Source organism: Caenorhabditis elegans, chromosome I (assembly GCF_000002985.6).
Source record: "Caenorhabditis elegans chromosome I".
Classification (NCBI taxonomy): domain Eukaryota; kingdom Metazoa; phylum Nematoda; class Chromadorea; order Rhabditida; family Rhabditidae; genus Caenorhabditis; species Caenorhabditis elegans.
This window is the reverse complement of record NC_003279.8, coordinates 7,531,972-7,545,620: the sequence shown is the minus strand read 5'-3', so window position 1 is coordinate 7,545,620 and position 13,649 is coordinate 7,531,972. Positions and strand designations below refer to the sequence as shown.

Here is a 13,649-nt window from a genome sequence, read left to right as displayed (position 1 = left end):
CCCCTATCACCAAACTACTCTGCCCCTGATATTATCAAAATCAGTCTCTTAACAACTTTCCCATACAATGTCTAAATTATCTACTAATGATACGACGACTTGTCTTGCCTTTTTTTCACTTTTTCCCATTGTCCTAGTGTTGATCTCGGCTGTTTCTACCATGTTTTGTTCAATTCTTGCTACTGAAGCAGCTTATTCTTGGATCATACTGTCTTCTATAGTTCAATTACATAATAATTTTAGCCTAAGCGAAATTTTTTGAAGTGATCCAATAGAGGCCAGTGCGAATGTACTTATGCTCCAAAAACTGTAAATATAAAGCTATAATCAGGTGGGTAGGTTTCTAAGACGAAGAATCCTCTAAGATTTCTCTCTTTTTTAATCGCAAGCCATAAAATTGGTGCCTGACTCGTGGAATCATGAATGGTTTTCAAGAGAAAGGCTAGTTTTGAAGTGAAGATGCGGCGTGGTTATTGATTCTGAAATGACAAACAAACCCTCCCAATGTGGGGGGCCTAACTCACCACCACACATAACACACAAATTCACTCATCAGACTTACACTCAAACACTCACAGCATACTCACGGGGGGCAACAGAATTTAAAATTAGTCACGAAAATGGCAGATGTTCTTTAGTTAACTCATCTTCAACTTATTCGTTGCGCTTCCGATCATCACCTCGAGTATGTCTCTATCTTTTGGCTGTAATCAATCTGCAAAGTTTTAGGATCGCCCAGTTTTTAGGAACGTTATAGTCTTTGGCGAAAAAATTGTTTTTAATTTATTCCCACACGTTGCACTTGTCGTTGTGTCTTCTATCTCTCAATTCTCGCCTTATTCACATTAGCTGCCTTCTTCGGTGATGTAACCCCCCTCTTTCGTCTGTCGTCGCTCTTTTTTGTGCCGGTGCGGCTACTTGGGTGGTGGTTTGCAGTTTGCAGTTTGTGCAGTTTGCGTTGTCCTAGAGCGGTGTGCATTGATTTTTGAGCAGGGTGTCCCAGAGCCCGGGCGGCTTGAAGACACGCCCACTGGCGCTCTACTCAATTTTTCAGTGGAATATAGAAAGGGATGATGTTTCGCATTCTCACATACTCACAATTGAAATTTCATGAAAGCCAAAGCTGTCTAGAAGTTTTCCATGGATTTTCTGTATGGAAGCTCTTGGTCAGGAAGATGAGAGTAGTAAAACCATATTTTCAAACTATTCTGAAACTGATTTATTGTTTTCAAGGCATAGTAAGATGGTCGCTATTATAAAACTATTTCTGTTATAACTTTTATATTGATAGATCCTATTACCATATTTTGGAGCAATGATCCATCTGATTTACGCATCACTTGTGAGTAGATATGTGACTGATTTATTTCGAACAAGGAAGTTTCAATGACTTGACCTCGTTTCGCTGCGGGTTTCGACCATTATGAATAGGCTTTTTTTTTCTAGAAGTTGGTCATCTCTCATTCTTCTCTTCTACCGACTTATCTCGCATACTGATAGGTTGCCATCAACTCTAGATGGACGCATAGATCCTAGCGTAATTTTGAGGTTATTCTATTCTTTTTAGAAGACAATTTCGGTTGTGATGATCTCAAAGTAGCGGTGTCCTGGTTTAGAAATTTACCTTCCGATGATCCGATAATCAGTAGTAGTCATCGCACCTAGCTCTATTTTTTGGAAACTAAAAGTTTTGTTAGAGACTGTATATGTAGGAACACTGTTTTGTTAGATTTTTAGTCTTTCTGAACGCGAAACATAGAGTTTCGAACCTAGAAGTGTTCAATCAACACCGAATTTAGATTCAGCTCCCGACGTGGGGAGAGTGGTTGCGATGTTGGCAGAGCAAGTAGGACATGATGATTAGACGTTTGAGCATATTCAGTTGGACAGCTGCTGCCGTCTTGGCACCACCTATATTGAATCCCAGTTGGGGTCAGGTTCGGGCCGTGTGAGATGGAAAGAGAGAGAGAAAGTAGGGAGAGAGTGAGTGTGTGCGTTTTGTGTGTGTGAGGGTGTGTGTGTGTGTGTGTGGCCGAGTGTCATTGTTCGAGTAGAATGAAGCGAAACAAGAAATAATCGATTGACTTATGTGTCCTCCTCCGCCTTCCTTCATCTTCTTCGTCCGTCCGTCCCCGTCCGTCCACGCACCCTCAGCCGCTCCTAGTGGTTTTCAATCTTCATCCTAGTCTTCATCAGCATCATCGTCGCCGTCATCTCAATTTGTTTCTCACGCGCTTAATGTTTGTATTTGTGAATGTGCCAAGTACTACCACCGTACTTGTCGGTGCAAGACACCACCATTTTAGTGTGTTCTAGAACATTTTGTAAGAGAAAAGAAGTCCACAGCTCTTCCAAATCTATTCCAAATATATTACTTTCAGGACTGAATTTTCGCTAACATGGTTTTTGGTGGATTACCGTTTCATGAATTCCAGACTATCCTAGGTTAAATTTACGGAGACTTCACCTAGTTGCGTATCTCCAACCTAATTATGATCCTTGAACCAATAATTTTGTATTGTTTCTCTAGCCTGCAGTACAAAATTAGTTAAACCTCATAGTTTCGAAATTGGTATTTTCACAAAATTCGCCACATTGTATTTTTCTTTAACTATAAAAATTCTACGATATTACCATCTGCATTGCACACAAAAAACATTCTTTTCCAATACTGTGACTTTAAAGGGGGTGACCATTTATTCGAAATGGTCCCGCCACGCGCTCTAGCGTGGCGAGACCATTTCACAAAAATGCGCTCTCCTTTAAAGTCGCAGAAGTGTAGAAATTTTTTTAAATTTTTTTTCGAAAAAAAAACACTGTTTGTGTCGTTTCTTGTTGACCTCTGCTTCACTAAACGATTTTTGAATAAAGATTTGTTCTTTAGTAGATTCTGACCACAAAGAACCCAGAAACCTGTGAATATTTCCAAATATCAGTATCTCAAAATTGCTCTAATCTTAAATTGTTTTGTATGGAGTTTCGCGAATCTTTCCAGTACGGCCTAAGCAAAACTAGCAAAACTAGAAAAAGAGTTCAACTCTCCACCACGGGAAATATGAATAACTCTTGGAAAAATTGACACGAAAGTAGTGTGGTAAAGTAAAGTAGAAAGTAGAAAGTAGGTGGCTTTTGATGAGTTGTAGATGATCACGTTCATCAAACATTTCAAAAGAAAAAAAAACTTAATTTTTCCCATGATCATCTCAACCTCCTTCCCTTTTTTTCCCTAATAACATTTTGCTTTTTTCTCTCACTATCTGCGTATCTTCTTTCTATCATCATTCCCCATTTTCTCTGCGCTCTCTTCTCTCTCTTATTGCTTTTATATTGGGTGAAATGATGTGACGTCACACGGACACCACCTCGTTTTGGATATTCAAATCTTTTGTTTTACTAATCTGCGTCTCTTTCTTACACTACACTATAAGTGCCGGTGACATTATAATTTCAACTTTTATTCCAGAACAAACTCAACACTAACTGATTGCTGTTGTTCTCTTGGACTCCAATGCAAGCTCTCGACGAACGGTGTTAATCGATTTTTATTTTGCTCCGCTCCACTTGAGTTTTGACTGGATTCCATTTATTTAGTATTTATATACAATAAATATGGCACAGGTAGGTGTTTCTATTTACAGTTATATTAAACGAACTCAAAAAATATTTCGTGTTTGGAATATTCAAATTTAATATTTATTATGTCAAGTAATTTTCATTAAAAATGGGGTAGCGAGTTCGATCAATCTAAATACTAAAATTAAAACTTACTGAATTCCGAATTCAGTTCACAAAAAATAACAAATTTTGGAGAAGACTGAAGGTTTACCCTAATAAATGAGAAAATAAGCATTTTCAGTCTATTTTTGGACAGTTTTAGTGTAATTTTAAAATTTTTGCTACCTCAAATTTAGTTGAAAATTAGAATCTTAATTGAAAAAATTCGAATAACTTTTTAAACCCAATGTTTTTAAAGGTTCAACAAGTTCCATCGTCACCTATGAATGGGATTCCTGAAAAGAATGGAAATGGTTTGAGTATCGAAGAATCAGCTTCAACAGCCGTCGCTGCACTTGCACATATTCAAAATGGAGCTGTTCTATTTCATGGAACACCTACAAAAGATTTGAATGGAGCTTCAACATCAATCGATACCGATGATTTACAACTTTCACCGAGTGATCTACGGCGGCGGAGTACACGAGCAAGTGCTCTGAAGGCTCAGGAAAAGATTAAACTGAAAGATGATATTGTACAAGGACCACAAAAACGGGCGAATGATGATGATGATATGGAAGATGAAGAGTTGGGAGATGAAATTAATGAGCAATCAGCTCCAAAAAAAAGAAGACTCGAAAATGGAAAAGAGTTTGATCAAACATGTTTCCGATTTGGACTTCGTGCGAATAATGAAGGTGAAGTATACGCAATGACTGATGAGAGTGAAAATTCTTCAATTCATGAAAGTGAAATGGAAGTTGTGAGGTATCATTATGAAAAAATGAAGAATAAGGAACCGGATGAGGAACAATTAAGAGAACGTTTAAATATGAGAAGAGAAGCTGAAAATCAGTTACGAGAAGAAGAGGCAAAATTGCTAGTTTTGAGAAAAATGAAGGATAGTCAGACAAGAGCTATCACCAAGGTTCGTTTTCTTCACTATTCGAGAAATAAAAACGCCAATTTTAGATAAAAGTGTAACTTCACAAATAGTTTAAAAAAATTTTCATCATAAAACTCGCAAAAATTCCGGATTTTTGCCCTGAGAGAATTGTAGTTAAATTTTCGGCGAGTTATGATCTGAGAATAGGAAATGCTTCAAGTTTTATGCTGATAAAATGTTTCATTCAAAAAACACACATTTTCAAAAAAACCGACAAAAGTGAAGGAAACTCTTTGTGAAACTGAAATCTGTATGAAATAAAAATAAATGATCAAAACTTTTTTGTATTAATATTTTTTCCAGCTGGCCGCCGAAACTAAAGCTGCTGATCTTGCTGAAGCGACATCTGCAGCATATAAACCAGCGGTTGCTACAAATGGAAAATCTGTTACTAATGGAAAGAATTCGATGATTGAGTCAAATAACAAAACAATGAATGGACTTAAGAATCTTTCAATTCCACAACAACTCGAATTACTTCAAAAACTATCATCTCAATCACCAGCTGCCAAACAAGCATACATTATGGCAAAGAAGAATCCAGCACAAACGACTCAACTATTCCAACAACTGATTACAATCAATAATCAAAATCTTCAAAAGCAAAAAGAGCTTTCTGCTGCTGAAACAAATGCTTCTGCATCTGCATCACCTGCAGTACAACAATCTCAACAAGCACAGCAACCACAACAGGCTCAAATCACACAATCAAAACTTCTAAATCAACAGACACCTGCACAAAGGATACAAGCAGCTCGGCTGGCTTTCAGAGCTCAAGCTGATAAGCAATTGACAACAATTCCAACACAAAAAAGTCAACCTCATGATATCACTTTCCTACCGAATCCGAATGCTTCTGCATTCCTGGCATTGCATGGATTGGATCTAGTGGTTCAGCATGTTCTCAAAGATAGATCTAATGAGACGTGAGTTTTTTTTCAAACTATGATTTGTTAAAACACATTGTGATCACGGGTGTCGTCGAAAAAATGTGGAGACTTTTTCAGAAATATTCGGAAAAATTGTTGAGAAAATTAACAGACAATTTCAACAATTTGTTTATTTTGATTTACTTTTTTATAAAACAGGAAAAATTACCAACGTTTGAAAATTTTTAGATTTTTGGTTTTGATCAAAAGCGAAAAACGAACGCTTTACGGTTTCAGAAAAACTGAATATTTCAGAATCATTTCCGGAATTACTTTTTCTGTTCCGGCTCGTATCACATTTCATACAAACAGTCAAAATTTCAAAAATTGTTGAGTTTTAGGTTTTTGAGCCAAACTGAAAATCGAAACACGAACATTTATAGAGTTTTCGGTTTCCTGTAAACGAAAAAAAATCAGACCGGACTTTAATTTCTCAAAAAATGTTTGATAATTGCATTAGAAACTAAAAACCTCGAAAGTTTTAATGTTCAAAATTGAAATGTTTTCATTAAAAAAAAAATTATATTCAGACCATATGCCGGACCATCATACGAATGTGAAGAATGTAAAACCGAATGTGCTCACACTTGGAAAGCTATTGGAAGTACACAAGATGATCTTCATCTTTATTGTGAAAATTGTGTACGATCAGCACAAAAAAGGAAAAATCGAACAGATCAGACAGCTTTATTGAAGAGAGCTTTCCAGAAGATTACGGCACAAGAAAAGGTATTTATTTCGAAATTTAACTGATTATTAAACGAATTAAAAGTTATTACAGGAGTTCGAAAAGAAAATTGCCGAAGGACAATTGGAGCAGTACGCAGAAGCAAAAGCTGCAGCACCTGCTACATCTCGTTAGTTTTATTATTTGAAAGTTAAAATAGTAATATAAAAGTATAAAAATTGTGTCCGCTATCTGAAAAAAAAACTAAAATGATCTAAATCATATTAAAATTATGAAAAGAATTAGTTTTGAAAACTATAGATCTTTGCACTAACTACAAAAAATAGGGTTTTTGTATATCATAATTTAAAAAAAAACCAATTATATAATTTTAAATAAAATTTCCAAACAAATTTTTTCCGACAATTCTTCAATTTGAAAAATTTTAATACAAATATTTTCCTTTTTTTACAAATATTTTGCTAATCTATAGTTTTTTCTTCTTTCAAAAAAATTTCGTCATTTTTTCCCGATTTTTCGACTTTCAAAAACGCAATATTTCTGTTTTTCGGTTTTTAAAATTTTCTCTGAAAAACTCTAAAAAATCGAAATTTTTTAGACGACGATCGACGCCTAAAGTCATTGTCACATTAATAGTTGAACAGTTTAATTCCAAAAAGTTGGGACTAATACACACGTATTTTTAAAAATCGTTGTATTGCTGTTAAAAACTTTTTAAAAAAATTCAAATTCCCCGATGCGAATAAAATTAAATTCAGAAACAATACCAACATCATCAACAGCAACTGTTTCATCAATTCCACTTGTACCACGATTACCACAAATTCCATCATCAACTGGATCAAGTACACCAACACAAGCAGTCAAGACGTCAACACCGGTTAGATTTTTATTTTCAAACCAAATAATTCAAAATTGAGGAATATACCTGGGAAAATATTTTTTACAGTTAAAAAAGTTCAAAATACAACATTTCCAAAAAGACATATATTTTATGAGCTTTTTATTAAAAATTTATAACATTTCGCAATTTTCTAAATTCGTGTATAATTTTTTCATGCAAACAGAAGAAAATAGGCATTGAAGAAGCTTGATGTTACTTTAAAAAATTAGTATTTCTAGACATTTTAAGTAATATCAAAAGTTAGGAAAAAACAATTAATTTTGAATTTTCAGATACACTCGACACCAAAATCATCAAGTTCAAGTGCAAAGAAGACTGCAGCACAATTGCAACAACAAAGTATGCAAGGAATGAATCAATTATTCAGTACAGCAATGTTGAGAAATAATCCTCAAATGCAACAAATGGTATCACTTTTTTTTGAAATTTCAAAAAATAAATCCTTTTCCAGTTGCAAATGTACCAAGCTTTAGCTATGGGAGGAGGGGCGGCAAATATGGCAAATAATCAAATGGCCATGCTATTCCAAGCACAAGCAATGCAAGCTGCTCAGGCTCAAGTCGCACGAGCTCAGGCGGCAAAAGCTCAGGCTGCACAAGCTCAGGCCGCACAGGCTCAAGCCCAGGCACAGGCAAATAGAGAGGCGAATCAACAATCAATGCTAATTCGTAAGTGTTTTTTGGGCGATTTTGTGAAAGATTTAGAACATTAAAAATTGTTTATTACGAGATTAGAAAGAAAAAATTGTGATTTTCCATTGTTTTCTGGTTGGAATATTAACATTTCAATCTACAAAATTGATCGAAAAGAAATAAGTTTTAAACATTTCAGAAGCTCTCATGAGTAATGGTCAAGTGAATGTTCAAGCTCTCCAACAACTTCAAAAACTGACACCTGAACAACAGAAAGCGCTGATCGAAGTTGTCAAACGTCAAACGAGGAAGTGAAAATTTCAAACTTTTTTCGGTTTCTTCAATTGATATTTTATTTCTACTTTTCCTCTATCCACTACCGACAACATAACAAAACTTGTTTCTGATTGAAATCCGGGTTGTTTTTGTATGATTTTTTGTATTCAAATATGATTTCTCGGCATCTCTCTCCCTCTCTTTCTCCTACACTTTTTAAAAATTTCCTTTTTGCAAAATTCAGACGAAGTTTCGAGAAAATCTGAAAATCCACGTGCTTTTCCATCACGGTCATTCTCCATTTTCCTGTAATCATATTCCCATCGCTTTGATTATTTTTATTTCCACAATCGCCACCCCCACCCCCACTATTATCGATTAGTATCCCTAACTTGTAACTTCCAAAAAATTGACGGTTTGTACCAAATATGCTTCTTCTCTTATAGTCTTGATTTTGCTCACTTTTTTTGATATTTCAATTTCAGTGATGTTCAAAGTTCAGATTATATTTGAAGAAGTATACATCTTTAATTCCAAAATTAGAGGGTGTTGAGTTTTTTTTCTAAAACTATCGAACGGATGTGGTTTTATAATTTCTAAATTAAATAACTATTTCGCTTTCTTTTTCCCTTAATTTCCCCCTCTCTCGTTCATATTTAACTTATTCTTAAACCGTTTTTTCTTTTCCTCTATCCACTACCGACAACATAACAAAACTTGTTTCTGATTGAAATCCGGGTTGTTTTTGTATGATTTTTTGTATTCAAATATGATTTCTCGGCATCTCTCTCCCTCTCTTTCTCCTACACTTTTTAAAAATTTCCTTTTTGCAAAATTCAGACGAAGTTTCGAGAAAATCTGAAAATCCACGTGCTTTTCCATCACGGTCATTCTCCATTTTCCTGTAATCATATTCCCATCGCTTTGATTATTTTTATTTCCACAATCGCCACCCCCACCCCCACTATTATCGATTAGTATCCCTAACTTGTAACTTCCAAAAAATTGACGGTTTGTACCAAATATGCTTCTTCTCTTATAGTCTTGATTTTGCTCACTTTTTTTGATATTTCAATTTCAGTGATGTTCAAAGTTCAGATTATATTTGAAGAAGTATACATCTTTAATTCCAAAATTAGAGGGTGTTGAGTTTTTTTTCTAAAACTATCGAACGGATGTGGTTTTATAATTTCTAAATTAAATAACTATTTCGCTTTCTTTTTCCCTTAATTTCCCCCTCTCTCGTTCATATTTAACTTATTCTTAAACCGTTTTTCTCTCCTTTTTCTGAATGTTCTTAAGACTTAGCGTCGTCATCTATTCATGTGATTTTCTTCTGTTTTATGAAAATTGCCCTTCTCTCGTGCAAAACGTTCCATTTTTGATAATCAGAAATGTTTTCAACAATTAAAGGTTTCGTTGAATTTTTATTGGTTTGAAACGGCAATTGGAGAATTAAAACATTAATACCCGAAAGGAACAAATGCAACCCGAAAAATCAACAATAAGCATTTAAAATTGAAAAATCAGAAATCTAGACTAAAGTATAATGAACTGTTAGAAAAACTTTGTTATTATAACGATCAATATTAAAAATATGTTTATACATATAGTGTAATTGAGTGAACATACTCTCTCCATATGGACTTTGATCCAAAAGTTTCAATTTTTCGGGAAACGCTAATCGTACGGCGTCTCTGAAAAATTATATAGGATTACGGAGGTTATTTCAGTAATGTAACATTTTCGAACAAAAAATAATGTTTTCCAACGAGACTATAAATAAATATATAATGGAGGTTTTAAATTGTAGTACGGTCAATGAGAACTTTTCTTTAAAATATCTGAAATAGTCTAAATTCAGTAGGGACAAGATCCAACTGACACAATCAGAAAAATTTAAATTTTCCGTAAAATGAGGTCAATATGTTCCTCTCACGTTTGAACCAATCAGACGGGGTAGGCGGAGTTCGATTACTCTAATTGGTTTAAAAGTGTGCGGGTAGAATAGCTGATTGGTCTTGGTATTTTCCGAAAATCGAAAAAATCACTGTATTTCAAACGGAAAACCCGATAACCCGAAAAGCTTGAAACCCTGAGCAAATGTTTTGAGAAAATTTATTAAAATACTTTTTAAGCAAACCCGAACCCAGGCTTGTTTGGAAGGCACGAAATCTACGAAATTATATTTTCCAAAAGTTACCTCAATTTATGAACAGATTTTCGATCACATGTTCCATTATCATGTCGAAAAATGAAGTTTGCTCTTTGAAATGATTCCATTTTTGTTTCATCTGTTTGATCAGAATCCACTTGAATCATAACTGGCGTTGTTTCACGAGTACCACGAAAATAGTCTGATGATGAGATGATCCTTCAAATTTGTGATATTTTAATTCATCTGATTTAACTTTTAAAACTATTTCAAGCCCTATCAAAACTAAAATATGAAATTTTATTTTAGATATTCGAAAGTTTTTAGTCAAAGATTTGGAAAACTGTCAAATTTACGAATAATTTTTTTTTAAATTCAAACTTACCATCTCGGAAGTCGATGACATCTGTAATTCCTATGACCACACAAGTAGGTCATAATTGAAGAATCCGGACTTTGATGTGATCTCATAAATGAATCAATCTGAAAAAAAAAATCTGAAATCCTTGTTAAACATTTAAAAATCTTAAGGTATAGTCAACATTCAGTTATAGTCAACAATTTTCATATATCATTATTTTCAAAGTCGGTCGTAAATTGTTTTTCAAGGGAAACACTCGGTTTATTTATTTGCTTTCGATCATTCTAAGAGCATGAACATGAGGCAATTCTCGAAAGCAATCAGAATATCTAAACTTTTCGATAATTTGGCAATTTGCCGAATGTGATAGACAACTTATGGGGGTATTCAAGTAGTGTCGGAAAATTAAAAAGTGTAGAAAAATTACGTCACAACTGTATTCAAGTATATAAAAATATGTATTTAAATACATTTGTGACGTCACAAATGTATTTAAATACATTTTGCTACAGTAGTTGAATAACCCCATTAGAGATTGGGTTATGTTGGATTATCACAGCGAAGCCCGCAAAAAATCAAAATAAAAAATCTGTTAACGATATGTTTTTTCCAAAACTTAAATTAACTCACCTGATAAAAAAACTGATACGTTGTTGGATTTCCACGAACAAAAAATGTTGATCCACATATCCATCCGAACATTCGATCGTATTCACCAAACTGATAATTTTAACAATTTTGAATTTAATTTGAGATAATTTAAAACTAAAAGAAGCTCACCTGCTCATTTCCAACAGTGTCAAAAAGCATATATTCATCTGGATATCTATTTTCAAGATCCATTGAATCAAAATTTTCAACCCAAAGTGTATCCTGTTGCATTGCCCAAAAACTTATTCCACGAAGAGCTAATGATGCACATATACGAGCACGTGTCAGTAGAACCAATTGATAGATTATGTAACGGCGATTTTCATAAGACTCTGGTAATGTTTTCTGGAATTTGTCAGATATTAATATTATTTAGAAAAAATATTTTGAAAACTATGCGAATAAATGTAAAGTTTCGATTTTTAAACTGATTTTGAACGAAAACTTATTTAAAACAGAATCGATTCAGCAATGTTAAAATGTGTAGAATTCAAATTAAAAAATAATTGTTACCTTAATTGAATCCAAATTGATAACGACGCTTGGAATGTTCGGATATTTTTCTTTTAAAATTAAATGTGAAGGAGTGTCGAATGAAATGGCAACAAGGCGGGAAAGAGCGCCAGGAATAAATTCTAAATTGCAAATATGATTGAGGAATATATCCAAATTGCTTGAGTCGTACTGAAAAATATTTATTATTGCTTCCTCTATATGAATTGCAAACTTATTTTGTTGAAATTTTACTTTTTGATTTTGTGAAGAATTGTCTTCCTTCAAAGCCCCACAATGTTTTGTACAAAAACTAAAACATTATTAAGATATACAACTCATATTTAAAAAAAACCAGGTTTTTTTGGCCGACCAAAAGTATGGCATTGAGTAATTGCTACTTTTTGACAGTAAATTTTGTAAAATTTAGAAACTTTTCGGGAAAGTTTTACTATGATGTTTGGCTATTTAGGAACAAGTTGATAACTTTTCTCAAACTGCACCCACAAATATGATATATGGAGGTTTTGGCATTGCTTTCAATTGTTCCGAAAACTGCATAAAATTGTATTCATTGTGAATATCTTCGAATGAAAGCTGAAAAAAAAAGAAAAATTGAATTCATAAATTGAAGAATAAAATCAAACCTCTTTTGAGACTCTATTTACTGTCACTACTATGTTTCGTTGACGCAGAATATGCGGACTGAGAATTCCCTGCAAAAATATGATTTTTGTCGCGAACAATTCCTTCAAAAAATGCGTATTCTCTAGACGATTAGATTTAAAAATTAGATTAAGTAGCTAGAGATATTGAACAATAGCATTCATTACGCAGCCGATTTTCGGTGATAGAACACGATTTTCAAAGAATTTTCTAAGGTTAACAAAGTAAGATTTATCTTCAAAATTAACAAAAATAACGGTTAATAACAAAATTGATGTAGTTTTTATAAGTTTTAGTTTCAGCTAAAAGGTGGTAGGAAAACTTTGCGAATTTTCACAGCTCTTGGAAGCAAATAGGGGCTGAATCATGACCTTAAGATTTCACCACATTTGAGAAAAGTAATAATGAAGCTGGTTATTTTTAGATTTGCTTGACCTGCAAGAGGTTCGAGTGTTTCAGAGAGATAAATAAATAAAGCCATGCAACTTTAAGAACTTAACAAACAATCATGCGGAAGCAAGAATACTATGAAAATTAGTTACAACCACATTTTTTTCCAATAAATCAAAGGCTATTGTCCGCAACTTTTCTGCCAACTTTAGAAACCTTAATAATGCCAATTGGAAAAGTTGCGTAAAATTGGGCAGAATCCGGATCCCTAAACTTTGCACTAAAAAACTACCTAACGATAGATGAGCCTGGCTAAAAAAGTTCCCAAGTTGGGCGATTGCCGAGTCAGGCAGAAATTAAAAAAAAGCTTCAAAAAAAAACTCACAAATGTGAAAGGAAGAGCAGCAGCAACTACAAAGATGAAAAGGACAACAAGAACAGAAAATGAAAATGATTTTTTTGGCCACCAGATGTTCTTTTTCTTCTTTTCAATATAATGCATTGCAGTTAGCCTTTCTCTCAATACAAAAATCCTCGAATAAAATTAAATTTTAATCTGAAAGGTGAGAAATAGAAAAAAAGAAAAGAGACATAGACAGATACCGTTTCGTAATATGAAGGCTAAAAGATGGATTTAGAGATAAAGCTTAAGCCTTCTTAATTTCTCATTCTTCTCTTTCCATGGATCTCCAATGAGAAAAATGCAAAAAAACGCTTCGAATTAGAATAAAATGGAGTGTTGAGATGAGTGAAAGAAAGCTTCCGAATAACTAAAAACTGTAAGAAAAGACAATGAAGAACTAGTTGTTTTTACCAGATTTTAATCTTTCTTTGCATTTACAAAT

The 13,649-nt window shown here is 33.7% G+C and overlaps 2 protein-coding genes and 1 non-coding gene across 5 annotated transcripts; 2 read left to right on the top strand and 1 right to left on the bottom strand.

Moving 5' to 3' along the window:
- Window positions 1-890: 890 nt before the first annotated feature.
- Window positions 891-1,003, top strand: H15M21.1. The gene has a single exon (NR_050263.1). It is a non-coding gene; the product is annotated as an Unclassified non-coding RNA H15M21.1 (non-coding RNA).
- Window positions 1,004-3,461: 2,458 nt separating this feature from the next.
- Window positions 3,462-9,517, top strand: dcp-66 (Transcription factor dcp-66). Of its 2 annotated transcripts, none has more exons than NM_182031.6 (9): window positions 3,462-3,618; window positions 3,974-4,642; window positions 4,964-5,586; window positions 6,120-6,318; window positions 6,362-6,446; window positions 7,036-7,157; window positions 7,454-7,588; window positions 7,633-7,849; window positions 8,013-9,517. In NM_182031.6, exons 1-9 carry the CDS (start codon window positions 3,610-3,612, stop codon window positions 8,126-8,128), a joined length of 2,175 nt encoding a protein of 724 aa, NP_871831.3. In that variant the 5' UTR covers window positions 3,462-3,609; the 3' UTR covers window positions 8,129-9,517. The 2 variants fall into 2 exon arrangements, with proteins under 2 accessions (NP_871831.3, NP_492111.3); NM_059710.8 differs by having other exon boundaries at window positions 3,464-3,618; window positions 6,371-6,446; window positions 8,013-9,513.
- On the bottom strand, window positions 9,496-13,574 carry C26C6.4 (Nucleotide-diphospho-sugar transferase domain-containing protein; the record flags this gene model as incomplete). 2 transcript variants are annotated; one of them, NM_001047173.4, is made up of 10 exons in its annotated part: window positions 9,496-9,786; window positions 10,293-10,463; window positions 10,630-10,727; window positions 11,236-11,325; window positions 11,386-11,601; window positions 11,770-11,940; window positions 12,256-12,345; window positions 12,396-12,464; window positions 13,190-13,360; window positions 13,408-13,574. In NM_001047173.4, 9 exons carry the CDS (start codon window positions 13,304-13,306, stop codon window positions 9,624-9,626), a joined length of 1,185 nt encoding a protein of 394 aa, NP_001040638.2. The 2 variants fall into 2 exon arrangements, with proteins under 2 accessions (NP_001040638.2, NP_001040639.2); NM_001047174.2 differs by lacking the exons at window positions 12,396-12,464; window positions 13,190-13,360; window positions 13,408-13,574 and having other exon boundaries at window positions 9,624-9,786; window positions 12,256-12,282.
- Window positions 13,575-13,649: the final 75 nt, after the last annotated feature.

Coding starts and splice junctions, on each gene's coding strand:
- dcp-66 (NM_182031.6), top strand. Junction 4,643..4,963: donor AGACAAGAGCTATCACCAAG/GTTCGTTTTCTT, acceptor TATTTTTTCCAG/CTGGCCGCCGAAACTAAAGC. Junction 6,319..6,361: donor AGATTACGGCACAAGAAAAG/GTATTTATTTCG, acceptor ACGAATTAAAAG/TTATTACAGGAGTTCGAAAA.